Below are 25,736 nucleotides of genomic sequence, written 5' to 3'. Positions count from 1 at the left end.
GGGTTTTCGTCGTCAAGAGGTGTCGAGTGTGACCTCAATGGGCAGCAGGCTTGGCCGGAATTAGTGTGTTTTCGTCGTATAGAGAACGACGTCATGTGGAGTGTGACTCCACTGGGCATCATTGGTGTATTTTTGTCAGCTGGGGAGCGACACTGTGTGGAGGGTTAACCTCATTGGCAGCATAGAGCTGTATTGATGACCTTGTGTATAGGTTTGTCTGTTGTTGCTGTGTCGTAAGCTGTAATCTCCTTAGGTGGAGTGTGACCTTTGAAGGTTGACCTAATGATGCCTTGTTTTGCCTAATTCTCGGAATTGTTTAGAAGTCACTCATTTAAGTAATATAATATTTTACTGCTCTCTGATGATTTTTATTATTTTCATATGTTGAATGATTTAATTGTATTAATGTTAATTTTTTTGACTGACTTACTGACTCATTTGTATAAGTGTAAATATGTAATTATAATAAACTAGTTTAAGGTTACTTTATTTTGCTTTAGTTCCTCCCTCCATTGCTAGTCTCTATCTCTGCCAGTTTTTCCAGTCCCGAATGCCTTAAAACTTAAAGAACCTGCTGAACCATCAAGTCGGTTCGTAACAATGGCGACCGTTACAGGATTCGGCACTGTGTGACCGGCAGTTTGGCAGCATCGGAGGAGAGTAAGAGAGGTGCTGTTTAAAAAAAAAAATTTTGTTAATTTTTTTTTTCTTGAGGTAGTGAGGTGTCAGGTTAAGTGGCTTTGTTGGAACAAGCGTATTCCGCTTGTTTCTTTGTATTGCTTGTTTTGACTGATAACCAGTAACCTGTTCTTATTTTTTTTGGAGGGTCAAGTTAGTTGACGTGTGCAGGAAGATGTCTGATTTCAGTCAGTCAGTCAGTCAGTCAGAGGCAGTCAGGTATGCTTACCTGTGGACCAGTACGTGGCAGCTTCAGGTACTGGATACCTGGTTATTTGGTTTGAAGCCATCGGATGGAGTATGATCTTCGAGTTGGAGGTTGGCAGCCTTTGGCCAGCATTGGGCGACGTGTCGAGTGTGACATCACTGGGCAGCAGCATTATCGTGTTTTCGTCGTCGAGAGGACGACGTGTCGAGTGCGACCTGATTGGGCATCAGCAATAGTGTGTTTTCGTTGTTGAGAGGACGACGTGTCGAGTGCGACCTCATTGGGCATCAGCAATAGTGTGTTTTCGTTGTTGAGAGGACGACGTGTCGAGTGCGACCTCATTGGGGATCAGCAATGGCGTGTTTTCGTCGTCGAGAGGTGTCGAGTGTGACCTCATTGGGCAGCAGGCTTGGCCGGAATTAGTGTGTTTTCGTCCTATGGAGAACGACGTCATGTGGAGTGTGACTCCACTGGGCATCATTGGTGTATTTTTGTCAGCTGGGGAGCGACACTGTGTGGAGGGTTAACCTCATTGGCAGCATGGAGCTGTATTGATGACCTTGTGTATAGGTTTGTCTGTTGTTGCTGTGTCGTAAGCTGTAATCTCCTTAGGTGGAGTGTGACCTTTGAAGGTTGGCCTAATGATGCCTTGTTTTGCCTAATTCTAGGAATTGTTTAGAAGTCACTCATTTAAGTAATGTAATATTTTACTGCTCTCTGATGATTTTTATTATTTTCATATGTTGAATGATTTAATTGTATTAATGTTAATTTTTTTGACTGACTAACTGACTCATTTGTATAAGTGTAAATATGTAATTATAATAAACTAGTTTAAGGTTACTTTATTTTGCTTTAGTTCCTCCCTCCATTGCTAGTCTCTATCTCTGCCAGTTTTTCCAGTCCCGAATGCCTTAAAACTTAAAGAACCTGCTGAAACATCAAGTCGGTTCGTAACATTGGCGACCGTGACAGGATTCGGCACTGTTTGACTGGCAGTTTTGTGGCAGCATCGGAGGAGAGTAAGAGAGGTGCTGTTTAAAAAAAAAAAAAATTATTAATTTTTTTTTTCTTGAGGTAGTGAGGTGTCAGGTTGAGTGGCTTTGTTGGAACAAGCGTATTCCGCTTGTTTCTTTGTATTGCTTGTTTTGACTGATAACCAGTAACCTGGTCTTATTTTTTTTTGAGGGTCAAGTTAGTTGGCGTGTGCAGGAAGATGTCTGATTTTAGTCAGTCAGTCTGTCAGTCAGAGACAGTCAGGTATGCTTACCTGTAGACCAGTACGTGGCAGCTTCAGGTACCGGATACCTGGTTATTTGGTTTGAAGCCATCGGATGGAGTATGATCTTCGAGTTGGAGGTCGGTAGCCTTTGGCCAGCATTGGACGACGTGTCGAGTGTGACATCACTGGGCAGCAGCATTATCGTGTTTTCGTCGTCGAGGGGACGACATGTCGAGTGCGACCTCATTGGGCATCAGCAATAGTGTGTTTTCGTTGTTGAGAGGACAACGTGTCGAGTGCGACCTCATTGGGCATCAGCAATAGTGTGTTTTCGTTGTTGAGAGGACGACGTGTCGAGTGCGACCTCATTGGGGATCAGCAATGGCGTGTTTTCGTCGTCAAGAGGTGTCGAGTGTGACCTCATTGGGCAGCAGGCTTGGCCGGAATTAGTGTGCTTTCATCGTATGGAGAACGACGTCATGTGGAGTGTGACTCCACTGGGCATCATTGGTGTATTTTTGTCAGCTGGGGAGCGACACTGTGTGGAGGGTTAACCTCATTGGCAGCATAGAGCTGTATTGATGACCTTGTGTATAGGTTTGTCTGTTGTTGCTGTGTCGTAAGCTGTAATCTCCTTAGGTGGAGTATGACCTTTGAAGTTTGACCTAATGATGCCTTGTTTTGCCTAATTCTCGGAATTGTTTAGAAGTCACTCATTTAAGTAATGTAATATTTTACTGCTCTCTGATGATTTTTATTATTTTCATAGTTGAATGATTTAATTGTATTAATGTTAATTTTTTTGACTGACTTACTGACTCATTTGTATAAGTGTAAATATGTAATTATAATAAACTAGTTTAAGGTTACTTTATTTTGCTTTAGTTCCTCCCTCCATTGCTAGTCTCTATCTCTGCCAGTTTTTCCAGTCCCGAATGCCTTAAAACTTAAAGAACCTTCTGAACCATCAAGTCAGTTCGTAACAATGGCGACCGTGACAGGATTCGGCACTGTTTGACTGGCAGTTTTGTGGCAGCATCAGAGGAGAATAAGAGAGGTGCTGTTTAAAAAAAAAATTTTGTTAATTTTTTTTTTCTTGAGGTAGTGAGGTGTAAGGTTAAGTGGCTTTGTTGGAACAAGCGTATTCCGCATGTTTCTTTGTATTGCTTGTTTTGACTGATAACCAGTAACCTGTTCTTATTTTTTTTGGAGGGTCAAGTTAGTTGACGTGTGCAGAAAGATGTCTGATTTCAGTCAGTCAGTCAGTCAGTTAGAGGCAGTCAGGTATGCTTACCTGTGGACCAGTTTGTGGCAGCTTCAAGTACTGGATACCTGGTTATTTGGTTTGAAGCCATCGGATGGAGTATGATCTTCGAGTTGGAGGTCGGCAGCCTTTGGCCAGCATTGGGCGATGTGTCGAGTGTGACATCACTGGGCAGCAGCATTATCGTGTTTTCGTCGTCGAGAGGACGACGTGTCGAGTGCGACCTCAAAGGGCATCAGCAATAGTGTGTTTTCGTTGTTGAGAGGACGACGTGTCGAGTGCGACCTCATTGGGCATCAGCAATAGTGTGTTTTCGTTGTTGAGAGGACGACGTGTCGAGTGCGACCTCATTGGGGATCAGCAATGGCGTGTTTTCGTCGTCGAGAGGTGTCGAGTGTGACCTCATTGGGCAGCAGGCTTGGCCGGAATTAGTGTGTTTTCGTCCTATGGAGAACGACGTCATGTGGAGTGTGACTCCACTGGGCATCATTGGTGTATTTTTGTCAGCTGGGTAGCGACACTGTGTGGAGGGTTAACCTCATTGGCAGCAGAGAGCTGTATTGATGACCTTGTGTATAGGTTTGTCTGTTGTTGCTGTGTCATAAGAAGTAATCTCCTTAGGTGAAGTGTGACCTTTGAAGGTTGATCTAATGATGCCTTGTTTTGCCTAATTCTCGGAATTGTTTAGAAGTCACTCATTTAAGTAATGTAATATTTTACTGCTCTCTGATGATTTTTATTATTTTCATATGTTGAATGATTTAATTGTATTAATGTTAATTTTTTTGACTGACCTACTGACTCATTTGTATAAGTGTAAATATGTAGGCCTAATTATAATAAACTAGTTTAAGGTTACTTTATTTTGCTTTAGTTCCTCCCTCCATTGCTAGTCTCTATCTCTGCCAGTTTTTCCAGTCCCAAATGCCTTAAAACTTAAAGATCCTGCTGAACCATCAAGTCGGTTCGTAACAATGGCGACCGTGATAGGATTCGGCACTGTTTGACTGGCAGTTTTGTGGCAGCATCGGAGGAGAGTAAGAGAGGTGCTGTTTGAAAAAAAAAAAAAAATTTATTTTGTTTTTCTTGAGGTAGTGAGGTGTCAGGTTAAGTGGCTTTGTTGGAACAAGCGTATTCCGCTTGTTTCTTTGTATTGCTTGTTTTGACTGATAACCAGTAACCTGTTCTTATTTTTTTCGGAGGGTCAAGTTAGTTGACATGTGCAGGAAGATGTCTGATTTCAGTCAGTCAGTCAGTCAGTCAGAGACAGTCAGGTATGCTTACCTGTGGACCAGTACGTGGCAGCTTCAGGTACTGGATACCTGGTTATTTGGTTTGAAGCCATCGGATGGAGTATGATCTTCGAGTTGGAGGTTGGCAGCCTTTGGCCAGCATTGGGCGACGTGTCGAGTGTGACATCACTGGGCAGCAGCATTATCGTGTTTTCGTCGTCGAGGGGACGACATGTCGAGTGCGACCTCATTGGGCATTAGCAATAGTGTGTTTTTGTTGTTGAGAGGACAACGTGTCGAGTGCGACCTCATTGGGCATCAGCAATAGTGTGTTTTCGTTGTTGAGAGGACGACGTGTCGAGTGCGACCTCATTGGGGATCAGCAATGGCGTGTTTTCGTCGTCAAGAGGTGTCGAGTGTGACCTCATTGGGCAGCAGGCTTGGCAGGAATTAGTGTGTTTTCATCGTATGGAGAACGACGTCATGTGGAGTGTGACTCCACTGGGCATCATTGGTGTATTTTTGTCAGCTGGGGAGTGACGCTGTGTGGAGGGTTAACCTCATTGGCAGCATAGAGCTGTATTGATGACCTTGTGTATAGGTTTGTCTGTTGTTGCTGTGTCGTAAGCTGTAATCTCCTTAGGTGGAGTGTGACCTTTGAAAGTTGACCTAATGATGCCTTGTTTTGCCTAATTCTCGGAATTGATTTGAAGTCACTCATTTAATTAATGTAATATTTTACTGCTCTCTGATGATTTTTATTATTTTCATATGTTGAATGATTTAATTGTATTAATGTTAATTTTTTTGACTGACTTACTGACTTATTTGTATAAGTGTAAATATGTAATTATAATGAACTAGTTTAAGGTTACTTTATTTTGCTTTAGTTCCTCCCTCCGTTGCTAGTCTCTATCTCTGCCAGTTTTTCCAGTCCCGAATGCCTTAAAACATAAAGAACCTGCTGAACCATCAAGTCGGTTCGTAACAATATATATATATATATATATATATATATATATATATATATATATATATGTATATATATATATATATATATATATATATATATATATATATATATATGTATATATATATATATATATATATATATATATATATATATATATATATATATATATATATATATATATATATATATATATATATATATATATGTGTGTGTGTGTGTGTGTGTGTGTGTGTGTGGATGCGTATGTATGTATGTATATGCATACACACACACACACACACACACACACACATATATATATATATATATATATATATATATATATATATATATATATATATATATATATATATATATATATATACATATATATATGTATAAATATACAGTATATATATATATATATATATATATATATATATATATATATATATATATATATGTGTGTGTGTGTATATATATATATATATATATATATATATATATATATATATATATATATATATATATATATATATATATATATATATAGATAGATATTATTATGTGACGAACCACTGTGCAAACAATTACCCCTTTGCAATGGGCGGTAGTTCACTTCACACAATAAAATAGAAGTCATATGGGTAGACTTCCAAATTCACTTGTTTCTTATTACGAGTGTATAAGATTGTTGATTATGATCAAATGTATCTTCTTAAAGTTGGTTGCAGACAATCGAAGCACCAAAAGCAGGATAATTGGAGGACAGGAACAATAAACTATGTTATAAACAAAACTTTAATCTTACGTTAAACAAAATAATGAAAAAGCACTTCAAAACAACAATAATAAGCAATGCAAAGTGAATGGGTGAGTAAGGTAGATGAATCTCGTGGTGAGAACAATGTATTACTTTATAACATTTAAAGTAAGAAAACAGGGATGATTTACAGCAGGAAGGCGAGTGTAAACAAAAGATAATGAGAAGAATGGAATGAAGATGGCGCTGAAATAAGGTGATGTATTTACAAAGAAAATGGAAAAATAAACATTAGACAAATCAGATATGTTAGCATATGTACAATATATGGGGATATCACAGTCTCCCCTTGTTTTTGTTTTTTTCCATTTCCCGAGGATCAACCGAGGTTATCCTTGATAAGGAGTCTGCCACAACGTTTTCTCGTCCTGATATGGCGATTACTTGGATATTATGTGCAGAGAGTATGTATGACCATCTTAAAAGTTTAGGGTTGAGAGTAGTGGACCTATGGAGATGTGACAGAGTAGAGTGGTCACTGTAGACGTAGATCGTGTCTTGTCCATCAACATAAATCTCGTATCTTTGGATGGTAGCTACGATGGCGAATAGTTCTTTCTCCACAGTGGGCCAATTTAGTTGGGAACCCATAAATCGTCCACTGGAATAAGAGACTGGTAACAGATCAGCTAGTGGGGGCAGGTTTCCTGTTATGGCTGTTATTGGAGCAGGATGCTGTAATAAAATGCCCCCATATCCAAGATCACTAGCGTCTGTTTGGAGATAGAATGGTTTGGTGAGGTTAGGTGCCATTAATATAGGAGGAGATGACAAGTAAGTTTTTAGCTGGTTAAATATTTGATCATGTTGTTGGCTCCAAGAAAAATTTACTTTTGAGGAAGTTAAAGCAAATAGTGGTCCTGTGAATGGTGAGAAATTTGGACTGAACTTAGAGTAATATCCTACCATACCTAGAAATCTTTTTAATTCCTGTTTGGTAGTTGGAACAGGATAAGAAGTTATGGCGCTAATATTTGCATCATGGGGTAATACTTTACCACTGCCAACTCTATGACCAAGGTAAGATACCTGACCTTTGAAAAATTACTTTTTGCTAAGTTGATTGTTAATCCATGTTGTTTCAACCTTGAGAAAACTTCTTTTATCTTTTGAATATGGTTTATCCATGTGTCAGAGGCAAAAATGATGTCATCTAAATATACAAATACTTTTTCCAAGTCCTGTAAAATTAAAGACATTACTCTTTGGAAGGTGGCAGGTGCGTTGGCTAATCCGAATGGCATTACATTATAACTAAATAATCCAAATGGAGTGATAAATGAAGAAATTTCCTTTGCCGTTTCTGTTAACTTAATTTGGTAATAACCCTTCAACAAATCTATTTGGGTTAAGTAGGTCGAATTACTTACTTGGTCAATGATATCTTGTATTCTTGGTAGAGGATACGAATCTTTAATTGTTAAATTATTAATCTTCCTGTAATCGGTACAAAGACGAAATTTACCATTTTTCTTTCCTACTAGGAGACATGGGGAAGCCCATGGTGACGCACTGGGTTCTGCCAATCCTTCTCTTACCAAGTAGTTCACTTCTTCTTTCATGATACCCAATTTCTTCTGTGATGTTCGATAGAAAGCTTGTTTAATGGGTGCAGCACCTGGTTGTAGTTTGATGTCATGATCTAGCATGGTGCATCGGCCTGGTTTATCTGAAGTTATACTAGGAAATTCATGGAATAAAGCTACTAAAGATTTACGTTTTGATGCAGATAGGGGTTGTAGATAGTCTGATAAGTTTTCCAAGATCTTGGAGTTTTGAGAATCCTGCCAAGATGCAGTTATTGGATCATCTGTAAATTGATCCATAGGACAATCTATGTATGGTATGGAACTAGTAATCATTACCGTTTTACTTTCAGCTGTTGAGGGAGACAAATAGGCCTTTAAGAGGTTTATGTGGACTAATTGAGTAGACTTACGCTTATCTGGAGTGGCGATTATATAGTTGGTTGGCGAGATACGTTGAGTGATGGTATAAGGTCCCTGGTATTTCTCTCGTAGGGGAGAGCCTGCAATCGGATGGTATAGCAGCACTGCATCTCCTACTTTGAAACTTCTGGTTTTAGCCTTTTTATCATAGTTAATCTTCATCTTCTCTTGAGCTGTTATCAAGTTAGTTTTGGCAATGGAGTGAAGATCTGAAAGTTTCTTGTTGAGTTCTGAAATATATTGGGAAAGAGGTACCTCATTATCTCCCAACTTCAGGATGCGTTCTTTGACTGAACTGAGGATAGTTCGTGGTCGTCGACCGAAGAGTAGTTCAAAAGGTGACATACCAGTAGACTGATTTCGAACTCCTCGTATGACGTACATGATCAGTTCCAAATCGCAATCCCACTCGTTACCTGAACTATGGATGTATTTCCGGAGAAGATTTTTAATGGTCTGGTGAGTGCGTTCTAATGCTCCATTGGTCTGTGGATGGTAAGCTGAGGATGAGACTTGGGTTATATGGTAATCTTTCATAGCTGTTTTAAAAGCATGACTCATGAAATTGGTTCCTTGATCACATTGTAGTTCAGTTGGAAATCCTACAACAGTAAATACGGACACTAGTGACTTTAGGATGTTCTTGGCCGAAATGTTTCTTAAAGGTACTGCAAATGGATAACGGGTAGTTGGGCATAAGGCCGTAAGCAAGTATTCATGTCCCCTTTTTGTCTTAGGCAAAGGGCCTACACAATCTACTATGATCTTACTGAAAGGTTCTTTAGGCACAAGTATAGGTTTTAATGGTGCAACTGGTACTTTCACATTAGGACTACTTACTTTTTGACATGTTGTACATGTTTTTACGTACTCTTTAATGTCATTCTTCATGTTTGGCCAATAAAAGTCTTGACTGATGCGTTCATATGTTTTAGTGATACCAAGATGAGAGTCAGCAGAGTGGGACAATTCTAGGATCAGAGGTCTTATATCCTTAGGAACAACTATCTGGAATAGATCCTTCCAGGTTTCTAGATGACTGTTCTTGCTGGACCTGAATTTTCTCATTAGTACATCATTATTAATATAAAAATAAGAACACTTGTTGGTATCCTTTGGTTTCACTTGGTTGAAACACTGCTGTAGAGTGACATCTTTCCTTTGTTGATAGCTAAAGGAATCAGGCTGGATCTTATATGTAATCATCAACTCGTTGAAATCCATAGGTTCAGAGACTGGCAACGGGTTTGATGATGATTCAGTAGGGGTGTCCTTTTTACTGCTTCGTGTCACTGCTAAGCATTCCTCCTGTACAACATCACCTGGAGATACTGCTATTAAGTTTGTTAAGACAACAGAGTTAGCTATGTCATTACCCAGGATTACATCTACATTCTTGCATGGTAACAGTTCTGGATTTACAGCTACTTCAGTAGTTCCAGAGAAATAAGGACAATGAAGGTTTACATTAATGAGAGGCAACATAGACTTACTGGTTAGGTCATTAACTGCAACATACCTGTGAGTTTCACCTTTAGGTCGTATTACTTTAGGAGAGACGATCGTTTGAGAGGATCCAGTGTCTCTGAGTATGGTTACAGGTTTACCATTTATTTTGCCTGAGCAAGTGAAGGGTGCAAACGCTTGGGACTCGTGTGATACACAATGGAAGGTTTTTTTCTTCTCCACCTTAGGTTTTGGTTCCTGTTTGGGCAGATTCATTTGCTTAGGAGAGAATTGAGGGGGATTAGGTTTTCTCTTTAAGTATGAAGCTGCACAATGTGGATCAGGACATTCTGAAATATGATGTCCTTCTTGTTTGCAGTATGTACAAATTTCCTTAGGTCTAGTTTCTCTATATGGGGTTTTACCTACTTTATGAATAAGAGCATAGTCATCTGCCTTTAAAGCGGCTTTCTTAGGGTCAGATTCATTCTGCTCTCTTAGATACACATTAATGCTACCTGGTATTTTCCTTAAGAACTCCTCCATTACTATTAAATCTTTCAACTGCTCAAAAGTTTTGACATCTACTTTGTCTACCCACTTCTGGAACTTTTTAATCTTTCCATTCATAAATTCTAAAAAGGTCTGCTGAACTTGCTTCTGACTATTACGAAATATTTGCCTATAACCTTCCGCAGTAATAGAATAAGCATCAAGGATTGCCTGTTTAATTATGAAATAATCATGTTCCTCTAACATAGTGGCACATACAGATAATGCTTTACCTTTAAATGAGTTCCGGATGATTAAATACCATTTGTCCTGAGGCCAATTGAGATTCTTGGCTGTGTCTTCAAACACAGAAAAGTAGTTATCAGGTTCCCGTTCTTCAAATGTGGGCAGCAATTTCTGCACCTTGCCCACATCAAAGGGTTCGGGAATTAGCTTACCTTCTTCCTTTTCTTTCAGTCTTATAAATGCCAGATCCCGTTCTGTTACTGTGGCCGCTTCTCTCTCAATCTGCAGTCTAACACGGAGAGCTTTGTTTTTCTGTTCACTTTCTTTTTCTTGTTGCTCCAAAGCAGTTGCAGCAGCTTCCGCAGCAGTTTCCACCTTGATACGTTCTAGGGAAGCAGCGGCAGCAGCCGTGCGCTCAGCAGCAGCGGCTTTCCTCTCTTCTAACTCAGCGGCGGCAGTTGCGGCTCGTTCAGCAGCAGCGGCTTTCCTCTCTTCTAACTCAGCGGCGACAGTTGCGGCTCGTTCAGCAGCAGCGGCTTTTCTTTCTTCTACCTCAGCGGCGGCAGTTGCGGCAGTTGCCGCTGCAGTTGCGGCAGTTGCCGCTGCAGTTGCGGCTTGCATCTTCATCTTTTCCAACTCCAGCTGTAGATTTAGTTTATCTAAGTCACCATTTGGATTGGTAACGGTTAGAGCTCGTACGTCAGCCAGTTCTTCTTCTGGAACAATATCTTCATCTACAAGGAAGTTCAAAATATGACTGAGAATTACACATTTTACGGCAGTTGCGGGAACCTGTACATCATAATGGCGAGCTAGATTCTTTAGGTCAGTTTTTGTGGCAACTGTGAGAGATTCCACATGATCCCGTGGTGATACAATAAATTGTTGTAAGTTGAAAGGCATTTTGAATGTCGCCTGTGGCGCAAGATAAGTAAAAATTAAAATAAATACCCAAACTTTACAAGAATAAATATAAGATCATACGATCGCAAAATAACAATCTTTCGATCACAGAAATACAAAATAGCGATCACAAAATTACATGATCGAGAGATCACAAAATTACAGAATTATATGATTAGATCACCTTACACAAAAATAGCTTAAATACAAAATTGAGTCTCGCGAAACTTACGATACTATAAAACTTTTATTCACCGTTAACAACTCGAGATCTTGAACACGCGGCTAACTACTTCATAACTACTCAAACGACATGCTTAACATCACAAACTTTTACAACAATTTTACCGAATCAGTAAACAAGGCTTTAAAAACGCAAAAGTATTTTTTACTTTAAACATACCTGATTAGCACGTTCTAATTTACATTTCCTTTTAATTTATACCAGCTTAATACAATAACTTTTCAATGTCACATTTTAATTTATATAAATACTATATTATTCTCGTTATGATAAAGTATCTAGTTAATAGTCAACACCTAGTTTAAAGTAATTGATTATCAGAATAATGCGCAAACTGGACAAAATACTTACTATGCGCTTTATAGATATAACAGGAGTAATTTAACACAAGTATTTAAATATTCATTTACCGACACGTGAATGTTATTTGTACACCAAAATAGTACTTTTAACACCAAACAATATATAAGTTAATTTCCTGACTAGAGATAACGATTAGAATTACGAAAATCTCCGAAATTGGAAATTAGCTAATTTCACTTAAGAAATTTATATAACAAAATAAATTACTTTATAATGAAATAGAGATGGAGGAAATTTCACTTATAATGAAACTTAATTTAATAAATCACATATAATGAAATTTGACTTATTTCCTAAATATCACTTTTGAATGGTGATTTTAAGAAATGGCAAAATCTTAGGGCTTCAGATTTTTTTTTTTTTTTATGAGAAATCTCTGGGATACGAGATTTGAGTAGGCGAAACTTTAAAAGCTACCTACTGGGGGCATCTTCAATTAATAAGGGTGGTTTAGAAGCTGGACAATCAGCATACCTAAGTCTTAACTATATTAAGCGTGACTTGTTCCTCTTACAACCAAATGACTACCCAGACATATATTGTACATAAATGTCTAATGAGAGGGAGACGAGACATCTACCTTACCTTGGAATTATTACTGTCGTCCTTTATCCTTGGTACGCCACAACACAACACTCGATACTGTTCATAATCACTGGAACTGTTCTTTCACGATTCAATCACTTGATATAAATTTGATGAATCATATCGCACATCAGATCCCGGACAGGCCCCCAACTATTATGTGACGAACCACTGTGCAAACAATTACCCCTTTGCAATGGGCGGTAGTTCACTTCACACAATAAAATAGAAGTCATATGGGTAGACTTCCAAATTCACTTGTTTCTTATTACGAGTGTATAAGATTGTTGATTATGATCAAATGTATCTTCTTAAAGTTGGTTGCAGACAATCGAAGCACCAATAGCAGGATAATTGGAGGACAGGAACAATAAACTATGTTATAAACAAAACTTTAATCTTACGTTAAACAAAATAATGAAAAAGCACTTCAAAACAACAATAATAAGCAATGCAAAGTGAATGGGTGAGTAAGGTAGATGAATCTCGTGGTGAGAACAATGTATTCTAACAAAATCAATAAATTTGGGGTTACCTTATAACATTTAAGGTAAGAAAACAGGGATGATTTACAGCAGGAAGGCGAGTGTAAACAAAAGATAATGAGAAGAATGGAATGAAGATGGCGCTGAAATAAGGTGATGTATTTACAAAGAAAATGGAAAAATAAACATTAGACAAATCAGATATGTTAGCATATGTACAACATATGGGGATATCACAATATATATATATATATATATATATATATATATATATATATATATATATATATATATATATATATATATATGAGGGTATGGCCCCACGAACAAGAATAAAACGAGAAAGGATGCAGAGAGAAGGAAAAGCAGAAAAGACACAATTTAAAGGATTGTGAAGACAGGCCTACACAATACCCAGCCAAATATCTAAGGTCGGAGGTGGCAAACACGTGCTCTCTCCGAGATGGTCGGGTTCAGCACAGGTTATGCCCATACGTTTCTTTGTAACCCGAACACAAAGAAAAAAAAATTAAAACTAAGCCTCTATCACTCAGGAAATGGCAGTACACGAATAATGGGATTGGTTGTTTAAGCAAGAGTTTGTATTTTTTCTCGGCTACACACACAATGGAAATATAGTAATCTGTACGATAAAGCAAATGATTAAAATGACAGTGAAATAGAAAAAAAACAGTAGCACCTACGGTAATGCAAATAATGACTGGGAACAATGAAATAAAGGGGATAAAACTTCACTAATTCATTTACAGAGAAAAATATAATAAAAAAAAAAACAAGAAACCATAAAGTGAAGAACAATAGCACAAATTAGAAAAACGAAAAAAAAAGAAAAAGGTGCAGACAAATATTCCCCTTCCAGAAATGAACAGGACCTTGGGTTATTGTTTAAAAAGAAAAAAACAAACGTTATCTTATAATGGGAAGAACAAGCAAATCAAATTATCCTCTGTCGAAGACACAACGACAAAAATAACACCCAATTACAATTAGGAAAATAAACACATTCAATATACATACATTTAGAAGGGATGTAAAAATATATATTTATGAACACGGGAAAATGGGAAGAAAATACCAAAACAAAATGACATGAGGTCCCTCTACACGTTCTATTCTCACAAATAAGCCTACAGTGGAAACAGAAAAATAAACAGGATATTGATCCCCCCTCAAAATTAACCTGTAGCCAGAATATACTTATACAACCGAAATGGGGAATACAGTAACATTCTTAAGCATTATGTTTCCCCGAGAGAGGCGTATTCTTGTTGAAGGCACCTTACCTTGCCTACCCTAACTGTATAAAAAAACAGTACAAAACAAAAACACACTTCACAATTAATCAAATCCCACGTGGCGGGCGTCCTAAGACCGACGTTTAGGAAGATAGAGCATTCAATGTTTAACTAAGAACAGATGTGTTTAAAAGATGTGTACAACCATATTATAAGAAATAAAACAAACTTGGGTTGCTATGATATGTTATTTGCATTTAGGGTATTAGTTATTTGCTTGGGCTTATTTCTAAAGGAAGTTTAGATACGTAAAATGCAGTTATAAATATTGTACTGTTATGCAATTTGAGAACAAAGGGAACAAAATATAAAAGAAATAAATCCGGGTAGCGTGGACCAAACAGGTGTTGTAAAGAACTCTCGTTCTAGTTGTAGTGCCATTCACCAATGAAAGCAATGTTAATGCAGCTGGAAATGGCGTTTATGGGTGATATAGTTTTTATTGGAAAGGAATGGAATCTGGTATAATTGATTTTCAGAGGAGTAATGCAACAATGAATTTTAAGAAGTCGGAGTTGACAAGGTCCAATAATACCTGGTAAGAAGGGAACAATCAATGTGTGTGGGTATTTGAGTTGATCAATAACATATCATGTATCACATCGTTATTATGAGACTAGGGACGAATCATTGGATAGCTGAAAGAATGAAGGTAGAATGAGACCTGAATAAAAAAGATTTTGAAGAAAGATCGGCGTTTAAGAAAGAAAACTTAAATGCTGGAGGCAGAGCTAATTCCACATTTCTTTATGAAGTGTTACTTTTGGATAAGTGAAAATGTAATTTGGAAAAATTAAAGTATCGCGTAAGGTAGAGATACGGCAAAAAGTATGAATATTGTCAAAGGATTTTAAGTTATTTTATATACTGACGGGAAGTAAATAAAATATTTGAAGATTTTGTAGTTCAGATTAACAGACTGAATGCGAGGAAGATGTGAATAGTGTAACGGGGCCAAGAGTAGGTTGGGAGCCAAAGGTGAGATGAATGCAACCGAGTTGCTGTCAGTGCGAGGGGAGAGCAAAGATACAAAGGATAATATATACAAAAAAGAGAAATGTCGTTACTAAGTACGATCGTGTGACACACGGGTGGTACATGGCTCCCCCCCTAAAAATTACATACTGTACATGTTAAATAGGGCGCCCTGATCTAGAGAGGCGAATTGTAGGCACGTCATCTGATAGGAGACAAGCAGGTTTTAGACGACCAATGGAGACCCAGTCTTCTTTGCCACGAATGTTTAGTAGGAATGCTTTCGGATTGCGTTGGATCACAAGGAAAGGGCCCGTGTAAGGGAGCGGTGGCTTACTAGTGTCGTTGCGTAGAAAGACATGCGTTGCAGAGTGCAAGTCTGTCGGTATGTGATGCTTCGCTGGGGGCTTGTAAGTCTGGCGGCATGGGGTAAATTTTCCCACGACGTGACGTATGTGCTGGAGATAGTCGGAGGAGGTTGTAGAAGAAAAAAATCGGCAGGATGACCAACGGGTCGCCATACACCATTTCAACTGCCGAGACATCCAGGGCATCTTTAGGAGTGGTCCTTAGTCCCAGGAGGACCCAGGGAAGCTGAGTAAACCAGTTGGAGTTCTTGCTGCAGGACATCAAAGCTGCTTTGAGGGTGCGATGAAAACGTTCAACTATTCCATTGGCAGTGGGGTTGTAGGCAGTTATCTGATGTAGGGTGTTCCCCAGGAGATTCGCTAATGATATCCACAATGGAGAGGTGAAACTGGTACCCCTGTCGGAAGTAATATGCCCAGGGATACCAAATGTTGCTATCCATCCTGAGAGTAAGGAAGGTGTACATGAGGTGGACGTTGCAGTTTCCATGGGATTGGCTTCAGACCAACGAGTGGAGCGGTCGATAACGGTAAACAGGTAACAATGTCCTTGTGATGTGGGTAGGGGGCATATAACGTCGACGTGAATGTGGGCGAGACGACACTGAGGTTGAGGAAAGGTGCCCACTCCTAACTTCTTGTGTCGATGTACTTTGGAAGTTTGGCAAGGAGTACAGGCGTGGACCCAATCCTTAGCATCCTTAGTAATGCCGTGCCAAATGAACTTCATGTTCCGCAGCTCTGCTGTAGAACAACGCGAGGGATGTGAAAGGCAGTGAATGAAATAAAACACCTGTTGGCGCATGGGAGCAGGAGTCCACAGTCGCGGTCTATCAGTACTGATGTCACAGAGAAGGGTGGTGTTGGAGTCGTCGAGGGGGAAGACTTCCCAACGGAGGGATGTGCAGGATGTCGTACATACTTGATACTCTGGATCCTATCGTTGGGCTTCAGCCAAGGCGTTGTAATCCAATCCCAGTTGAACGGTGGCTAACGTGTTTCTTGACATGGCATCGGCAATGCGATTCATTTTCCCAGAGACGTGTTGAAGGGTGCAATTGTATTCAGCCACGGCGGAGAGATGTCGGCGTTGACGGGCGGACCAGGCATCAGACTGTCGAGTGAAGGTGTGTGAATGACGAAGGGCGTACCTTCTAAGAAATGGCGAAAGTGGTGGACAGCCAAGTGCACCGCCAGCAATTCGTGATCGAAGGTAGAATAACCCAATTCTGCCTTGGATAGTTTTCTGCTGAAGAAGGCCAATGGGCGGGACAAGCCATTGACCACCTGTTCGAGTTCTGCACCAATAGCGACGTTGCTGTCATCGGTGGAGAGAAGGAGAGGGGCATGTGGGACGAGAAAAGTGAAAACAGTAGCGGTTGATAGGGCATTCATTGCGTTGGAAAAGGCCGCTTCTTGAAGGGAACCCCACTTCAAGTCTTTTGGCTTGCCCTTGAGGTAGGCGTAGAGGGGAGCAAGAGTGGCGGCAATAGCTGACATAAAATGGTGATAATAGTTGATCATGCCCAAGAATTCCTGCAGTGCTTTGACGGTCGAGGGCGTGGGGAAGTTCTGAACTGCTGCTACCTTCTCAGGGAGGGGATGGGCTCCTTCAGGAGCGATGCGGTGCTCTAAGAATGACACTTTGTTGGCGCTAAAGGTACACTTGTCGTACTAGACTATTAGGCTGTTTTGTTGTAGGTGGTCGTGTAGGATGCGCAGGTGATGGAGGTGTTCCTCTTTTGAGGAAGAGAAAACAAGTATGTCATCCACGTAACCTACACAGAAGGGGAGGTCCCCTAAGATGCTATCCATGAGACGTTGAAAAGTGGCCCCAGCATTACGAAGGCTAAAACAGGAGTAATTGAAGGTGTACGTACCGAAGGGAGTGGTGATGGCGGTCTTGAGGATGTCTTCTGGGTTCATAGGCACCTGATAATACCCATTCAGGAGGTCAAGTGTGGAGAAAACCTTTGCTTTGGGCAGGTAGGAGGTCACGTTGGCAATGTTTGGTAGGGGGTAGTGATCCGTTTCTGTTTGCATGTTCAGGCGCCTGTAATCCCCACAGGGACGAAGGGAGCTGTCTTTCTTCAGGACGATGTGTGAGGGTGACGACCATTGCCTGGAGGCCTTTTGGCAAAGGCCCATTTCTTCCATTTCAGTGAATGTCTGTTTGGCCGCTGCCAATCGATCAGGTGCAAGACTTTTGAGTTTGGTGAAGACTGGGCGTCCGGTCGTCTTGATATAGTGATAAATACCGTGTTTGGCAGGAGGCGTGGGCGTTTGGCGAAGTTCTGGATGGAAAACTTCGGGGTACGACGTGAGGAGGTGGGCATAGGCATCTGTGGGTGCGCTGATGTGGAGAGCGAGGTTGGAAGGGGCGGGTTGAAGAGGTGTCGACAAGTACGAGTTTGCGTTGACCAATCGTCAGTGGGCGACATCGACCAGAAGGTGGAAATGAGAGAGGAAATCTGCACCGAGGATTGGCAGCGAGACGTCAGCAATGAGAAACTTCCAATTACATTTGCTGTTTCCAAACGATAATGTGAGGTTATCGTAACCGTAGGTGGGTAAGGCAGATCCATTGGCAGCTACCAGGCAGATGTCGGCAGACTTAGACAGAGTACATCGTGTCCTAAAGAGTTCCCTTGGCAAAAGAGAACGACTACCCTAGTCCACCAAAAATTGCACGCCCGGTCCTGCATCATGTAAAAAGGAAAAGTTAGAAACACGGGAGGCCACCGCCACGAGCGATGGCCTACTTACATGTTTTTTGGCCATTAACAATCCTTGGCACATTTCTTTGGGGCAGCCCCAAATCTGGAGTGGAAGTAGCAAAACTGTGGCCGATGGACGGCAGTAAGTGACTAGAAGTCGTTGGTTGGGGCGCGAACGAGTGGTGGGTGATGGGTGGCTTTGTTGTTGCCTTGGCACATCATGGGGTAGGCGTGTGTATCCTACGGCATTCACGTCAGCTTCGGTTGACGTTGAATAGGTGTCCTCTTTGTCAGGAGTGGAGGCATTGATGGAGGTCTTGAAGGTCGTGAAGTGGCTGTCCATAAGGGCATCGGCTTTGGTCATCAAGTCCTTTATAGGTAAACTATCGACATCGGGTATGGCAGGACGTACAGGTTTGGGTAAACAGCGTATCCAAAGGGCACGAAGTAGGTTCACCTCACGAGGAGAGCCGTCTGCAGCAGGTTGCAGGCGAGCGATACTGGTCATTTCCCTGAAGGTGAGCGAAGCCCTTTGGTCCCCCAACGGTTGTTGAGAGAGCTGAAAAAGCTTTGCTATACGGGCGGCTGGCGACAGCAAGTACTGCTGCAGAAGGTATGTTTTATTGAGCGTCATACGCTATTGGGGTGTCTCCTTTTTCACAAAGCCAGTCGGAGATTTCCGGGAAATGTCCTCGGGTATCGCGGCGAGAACATAATCTGCTTTGGTGGTTGAGCGAGTCACGCCCTTGATGCGGAACTGGACTTCTACACGCTAAAACCAAACAAACGGATCTCTGCTGGCGAACGACGAAAGTTTGAATGGGGCAGCGCCAACTTCCGTGGAGTCTGCCATAATAACAGTAAGGGGGGGGGAGGCGGGCGGAGCGAGTTGACTTCCGGAGTCACCAGTGTGACGGGCCAAGAACAGGTTGCGAGCCAAAGGCGAGATGAATGCAACTGAGTTGCTGTCAGTGGGAAGGGAGAGAAAAGATACAAAGGATAATATATATAAAAAAGAGAAATATCGTTACTATGTACGATATGTGACACACGGGTGGTACAATAGCCTTAAACTGATGGAGAGAATTATATGCTGTGGAAGAAGGAAAGTGAAATAATCTGTCATCCATGCAGAAGAAATATATTTTTTTTTCGTTTGAAGAATAAAGTAAAAGAAAATTATTTTTCTCTGTTAAACGTATTGACCGCAACATTGCGTTTCTGTAGTGGTAAATTTTGTACGAGATTATGAAAAGTTGTCATTCATCTTGGGACATTTGTATACACAGGACGCATAATTTTCGTTGAAATTTACAGTAAACTTGACAATATTTGTAAATTTTGTTTCTGTTCAAGAGGAACTTTAAAAAAGTCTAGACGCATATTTCTTGTAACTTTATAGTACCTTTTAATTAGGTCTAAAAACGTTGAAAAGTTTTGTGAAGTTCTGTTTAAGTGTAATAATTAGTATGTATTATAACTTTCGCTTATATTTATATTGATCTATAATTATAATTAGGTATTATGAATGTTGAAATCATAAGATGTTTCAGTGTATATGATATGTACAGTAGGCTACTAGTATATACATTCATACGGCTGTCCAACTGCTTTTCCAAATTTAAATCTGGTTTTTCTTTTACAAAATTTAAGACTTGCCGTTTTATTTCTGTGTTAATGGAAATGACCGAGTGAATTGGAAGGTACGCAGGGGACGAGTTCACTAAAATTGAAGAGATCGCAACTGTTTTATAGTGTACAATTAGAGGAAAGGGAAACAATGGATAGAATACTTTGTTTGTCCTTTCATGATTGTTTTTTTAGATGTCATACCCCTTTTGAAAAAACTAGATATTAGAATAATGGTTAAATATAATTTTACTTTAAAAAAATATGTTGATTAAGAGTAGTTTTAAAAATGGTAAGCAATATAGCATATAGTATTCCTTGTTCTGATTGCCACTTGTTTTATGTCGGCTAAACATACAAGTGTTGGCTTTAATACCCCAACAACAAATCTGTTAAAATATAACAGCATAAGATGTCCGTCTGTAGGATATCTCTTAATAATGCTTCAGCCTCCAACTGACTAGGATTTAGTCATAGAGTTGGCTGGCCAGAAACGAATAAAATAATTCATGTTAATAACTAAACACAAAGAAATATGGTTGAATTAATTTTAATTGCTTGTACCAACATTCTTAATTTGAACCGAAGCCCTTTGTGTTTTCCGTTAACCCGATATCATCCTCTTATCTGGAACCATGAAAAAATTTACATTCGCCTGTAAAAATACGATGTTGTTGTATAATATGTATTTTCATTGTGAGCCCGTCGATGTTGCTAATTGGTGAGAAGTATTAGCTTTTTCCTTTTTTGGCTATAATTCATATATATATATATATATATATATATATATATATATATATATATATATATATATATCACAACGACTCGCCATACTGGGGTTCGAGTCCCGCTTAAACTCATTAGTTACTTTAGTGTAAGAAACCTCTCCATCTTTGTGAAGGGGCTTTGGGGTAGTTCATAGATCTGCCGGCTGAGTCATAATCAGCCATCGCCTAAGCCTTTCTTGTGGATTGGGGGCTTGGGCGCTGATCAAATGTATAATATGGTCTGTCTTTTGGGCTTTGTCCTGCTTGTTAGAGTAATGTCACTGTCCCTTACCTCTGCCATTCTTTAGCGACCATAAGAAAACAGCAATATTTTCATAGGAACTACAGTATATACAACAAGTATCCACGGGTGGTTGGGTCCTCTGATATCATCAACTTCCCCATCAAAGTCTGAGTCGTCTCTGTTGTTCCTTAATGTGAGGAGAAAGAGGAACGCCACTTGTGCTGTGATTGGGAAAGGGGCTGGTTGTTAATTAGCATCTGACGCTTCGTTAAGTTATATAGCCTGCTAATGTTTTCTACGGACGAAACCCAAATTTATTAAAATTTTCTTTGCATTTTGTTCGGACAATCCCCCAGGCATCTGGAAATGATTCAAGAATCCATGCTAATGTCGAAACCCAACTATGAGAAGGCATTCTTCTGCAATGCACATGTATGAAATACACATGCCACCAAACGGTGATTTACTCAACTTACCAATCCATGTAATTCATAGATCTGGTACATGCAGGTGACTTTTCAGTAGGGGTTCAAAAATGATTAGAAAACTCTCAAGAAGCTAAATTATTAGGAGACCATCATCCTCCTTGTCCAAAGAGAGGCAAAGATACTTATAATATGAATTTTCTTTTATCTTTCTTTGTCTATTCAAACAAATTCCTCTCACTGCCTGCATCATGCTCTCTCTCTCTCTCTCTCTCTCTCTCTCTCTCTCTCTCTCTCTCTCTCTCTCTTTATATATATATGTATATATATATATATATATATATATATATATATATATATATATATATATATATATATATATACTTTATATATATATATATATATATATATATATATATATATATATATATATATATATATATATCTATATATATCTATATCTATATCTATCTATCTATCTATCTATCTATCTATCTATCTATCTATCTATATATATATATATATATATATATATATATATATATATATATATATGTGTGTGTGTGTGTGTGTATGTATATGTGTGTGTATACGTGTGTGTCTATGTTTATATTATCAACAAATGATATAAATGATAAAAATTTCAAAGGATTTCTATACGATAAAACTCAAACTTTACATAATATGCCTGCAAGAATGCTCTATACCTACAGCTTGGAAAAACTTTGTCATTATAATAAGTCACAAAATGGGAGACACAAGATATCCGAAAACTACCGCCTAATGATATATAAAATATTTACCTATGTAAATAATTCATATATTATTGGGTGGTAATTTTCAGGTAATTTTCAGGTATTTTTTGAAGCGAGTATCCAACAACTCACCATATGCGTTCAATTATCCAACTAATGAAAAAATCAACAGAGTATGGTAAACTACTAGGTATAGCATTTATAGAGTACGAAAAAGCCTATAATTTTGTCAAAACTTCAGCAATAATGAAAGCACTTCAGAGACAAGGTACAACATTTGAAGATAAATATACGGGAAGTAAAGCAAACCTAGAACTACATCAGGGAGATCACCGGCTCTCATATATTATTTAAAGCATGCCTAGAAGTTTTTAAGAATTTAGATGAGTAAAATGTATGACATAATATTAATGGGGAATACCATTAATACCATTAATATTGCAAAGATAATAGATAATTTGAAAAGTGAAAACAGCAGAAATCTTGGAGTGAAAATTAAAAGGCAAAGACAACAAATAATGGATATAGACAAACCTCTAGAGATTGTTAATGAATATACTGTACTTACTTATATAGTAAGTGTTGCCTCATAACATGAGACTAAAATTAGAATAAACAAAGGATAAGCATGGGATGGAGAGCTTTTGGTAAACTTTCTAGAAAAAAAAATATCCAATCAGATGGTCCTACCAATAATAACATATGCATCAGTACCTTGGAGCCTTACTGAAGCCTTAAAACATAAGCTAGTTACATCTCAATGAATGAGGATGTGAAGACTACAGACAGAAGATGGGCATTATGGATACGAGAGCAAACTAAAGTAGAGGACATTCTAACGAAATGAGAGAAAATGAAATGGACGTGGGCAGGACATATAGTAGATGGAAAAAAAAAAAATAACAGAATGGGTCCCTAGAGATTCTGCAAAGTAGGGACAAGGAAGGGAAGACAATGGATTAACAATGTATGAAAATTTTAAGGTACAAACTAGCATGGAAAGGTCATAAACAGATACGAGTGGAAGGTCATGTTTGAGGGCTTGGTCCTGCAGTAGTCTATATATATATATATATATATATATATATATATATATATATATATATATGTGTGTGTATATTTATATATATATATATATATATATATATATATATATATATATACATATATATAAATATATATATATACATATATATATATATATATATATATATATATATCTCTCTCTCTCTCTCTCTCTCTCTCTCTCTCTCTCTCTCTCTCTCTCTCTCTCTCTCTCTCTCTCTACACACACACACACACACACACACATATATATATATTGTGTATATATATGTATATATATATTGTATATATATATATATATATATATATATATATATATATATATATATATATATATATATACACATATGTATATACCCTGCATACATAAATGTCTATGTTATAGTTTATTTATATATACATATATACAAATTTACATACATATATATAAATAAATACATATAAATCTCTTTATAAGGCCCATATATATTTATATACTGTATATGTATATATACATACATATACATATGTATGTATATATATACACACACACACATATATATATATATATATATATATATATATATATATATATATATATATATATAAAACAAGAATGTTATATGTTTATATTTATATATATGTATGTATACATACATATACATATGTATGTATATATATACACACACACATATATATATACACACACATATATATATATATATGTAAATATATATATAGATATATATATATATATATATATATATATATATATATATATATATATATATATATATATAACAAGAATGTTATATGAATACCGCTTGGAATATCTTTACCATGATACTACTTCACAAAAGAAGCATAGGGGACCTGAAAAATTACACCCCCCCCCCCAATAAGCATACTCACCGCTATATATAAAATACTCGCAAAGATCCTGTCAGTCTGAATAGAATGACAGCTAGATTTTAATCAATGAAGAGAGGTGGCAGGCTTTAGAAGTGGGTATTCAAAAACTGACCATATCCATGTAATTAACCAGCTAATGAAAAAATCAACTGAGTATGATAACCACTATGTATGATATTTATAAACTATGAGAAAGCTTTTGGTTCTGTCAAAAGTTTAGTATTATTAAAAGCATTTCAAAGAACACTTAGAGATATCTCTACAGGAACTATAACAATCCTAAACCTACACGAAGATAGTGAAAAAGTTCTCGAACGAGAAAGGAGTTGTTAGTAGTTTTTACAAGTATAGATTGGGAAATATAGATATTAATATTAATGGGGTATACCATAACAACTTAAGATTTGCAGATGACATAGCTGTATTCAGGGAATCGTAGGAGGAATTGCAAAATATGATGAGAGGAAGATGGAAAAGAGAAAGCAAAAATATAGGACTGAAGATGAATGTATAAAACTAAGATAATGTCTAATGAAAATGCAGAGACAGCAAATAAGAGTTGTGGACGAACCTCTAGCCATTGTTAATGAATATACGTACTTAGAACAGACAAAAAGTGTTTTTCCAGGACACAAGACCGAAATTAAAAGAAGGATAATCATGGGATGGAGAGCTTTTTGGTAAACAAAATGAAATAATGAAAAGCAAAAGACTACTTTTTACTAACAGAAAGTATTTATTCAGATGGTCCTATCAGTATTAAAGTAGGCATCAGAAGCTTGGAGCCTTACCAAAGCCTTAGAACGTAAGTTAGTTACAGCTCAAAGAGCTGTGGAAAGAATGGAGATGAGAAAAACACCACGAGACAGAAAAATATCAACATGTATATGAGAGCAAACTGAAATAAAGGATATTCTAACAAAATGTAAGAAAAAGAAATGGACATGGACGGGAAATATCATGAGAATGACAGATAATAGGCGGAAATTAAAGAATAACATAATGGGTCCCTAGAGATTGCAAAAGAAGCAGGGAAAGGAAGAGAATAGGATGGATTGACTAAATAAGAAGTGGTGTCAGTAGATGCATTACCTCTTCTATTTAGAATCAGTTTAAGTGGCTTTGAATTATCTGGAGACTAAATTGTCAATAATGATAGTTTATGTGAAAACTAGCTTTTTCTAAACTAAAAATGGTAGGTTGATAGAGTTCAGTTGAACATTTATTCCTTTTTTTTTTTTTTTTTTTTTTAAGTTCTTTCCACCATAGCCTAAAGAAACATATGATACTAAAATATTTTCCATAAGAAATTGTTTCAATTTTAATGCCAAAGTACAGGATTTCTTGAGCTAGATGTGTAGTATTATTGTAAGTAACTATGATAGTGGAATTAAAATAATCTGGTTTAGTTTATTCTTAGTGTAGTATTTATGATAAGTTTTTAATTCCTTCCCATATTCAAAAATATTTAAGGTGAAGTGATTAGTTGAAT

The 25,736-nt window shown here is 38.0% G+C and overlaps 2 protein-coding genes across 4 annotated transcripts in view; one reads left to right on the top strand and one right to left on the bottom strand.

The window, feature by feature from the left end:
- LOC137643983 (glutamate receptor 1-like) overlaps window positions 1–25,736 on the top strand; it is a 932,732-nt gene that overhangs the window by 116,187 nt on the left and 790,809 nt on the right. The window lies entirely within an intron of this gene.
- Window positions 4,913–10,793, bottom strand: LOC137643752 (uncharacterized). Its single transcript, XM_068376444.1, has 3 exons — window positions 9,169–10,793; window positions 8,097–8,814; window positions 4,913–5,043 (listed from the first exon to the last, which is right to left on the bottom strand). The coding sequence occupies exons 1-3, from the start codon at window positions 10,531–10,533 to the stop codon at window positions 4,913–4,915; spliced, it is 2,214 nt and encodes a 737-aa protein (XP_068232545.1). The 5' UTR covers window positions 10,534–10,793.

This window comes from Palaemon carinicauda, chromosome 7 (genome assembly GCF_036898095.1).
Source record: "Palaemon carinicauda isolate YSFRI2023 chromosome 7, ASM3689809v2, whole genome shotgun sequence".
Lineage (NCBI taxonomy): Eukaryota > Metazoa > Arthropoda > Malacostraca > Decapoda > Palaemonidae > Palaemon > Palaemon carinicauda.
The sequence above is the reverse complement of the archived record's forward strand: the minus strand, read 5'-3'. Positions and strand labels throughout refer to the sequence as shown.

Bases quoted from the DNA above. Each gene is read 5' to 3' on its own strand.
- LOC137643752 (XM_068376444.1), bottom strand. From the start codon at position 10,533: ATGTTAGAGGAACATGATTATTTCATAATTAAACAGGCAATCCTTGAT. The intron at 8,815-9,168 runs GTAAGTAGTCCT...TACCATCCACAG, and splicing joins CATGTACAACATGTCAAAAA to ACCAATGGAGCATTAGAACG. The intron at 5,044-8,096 runs GTAAATCTTTAG...ATTCCTGCCAAG, and splicing joins ACCCCTATCTGCATCAAAAC to CCTGCTGCCCAATGAGGTCA.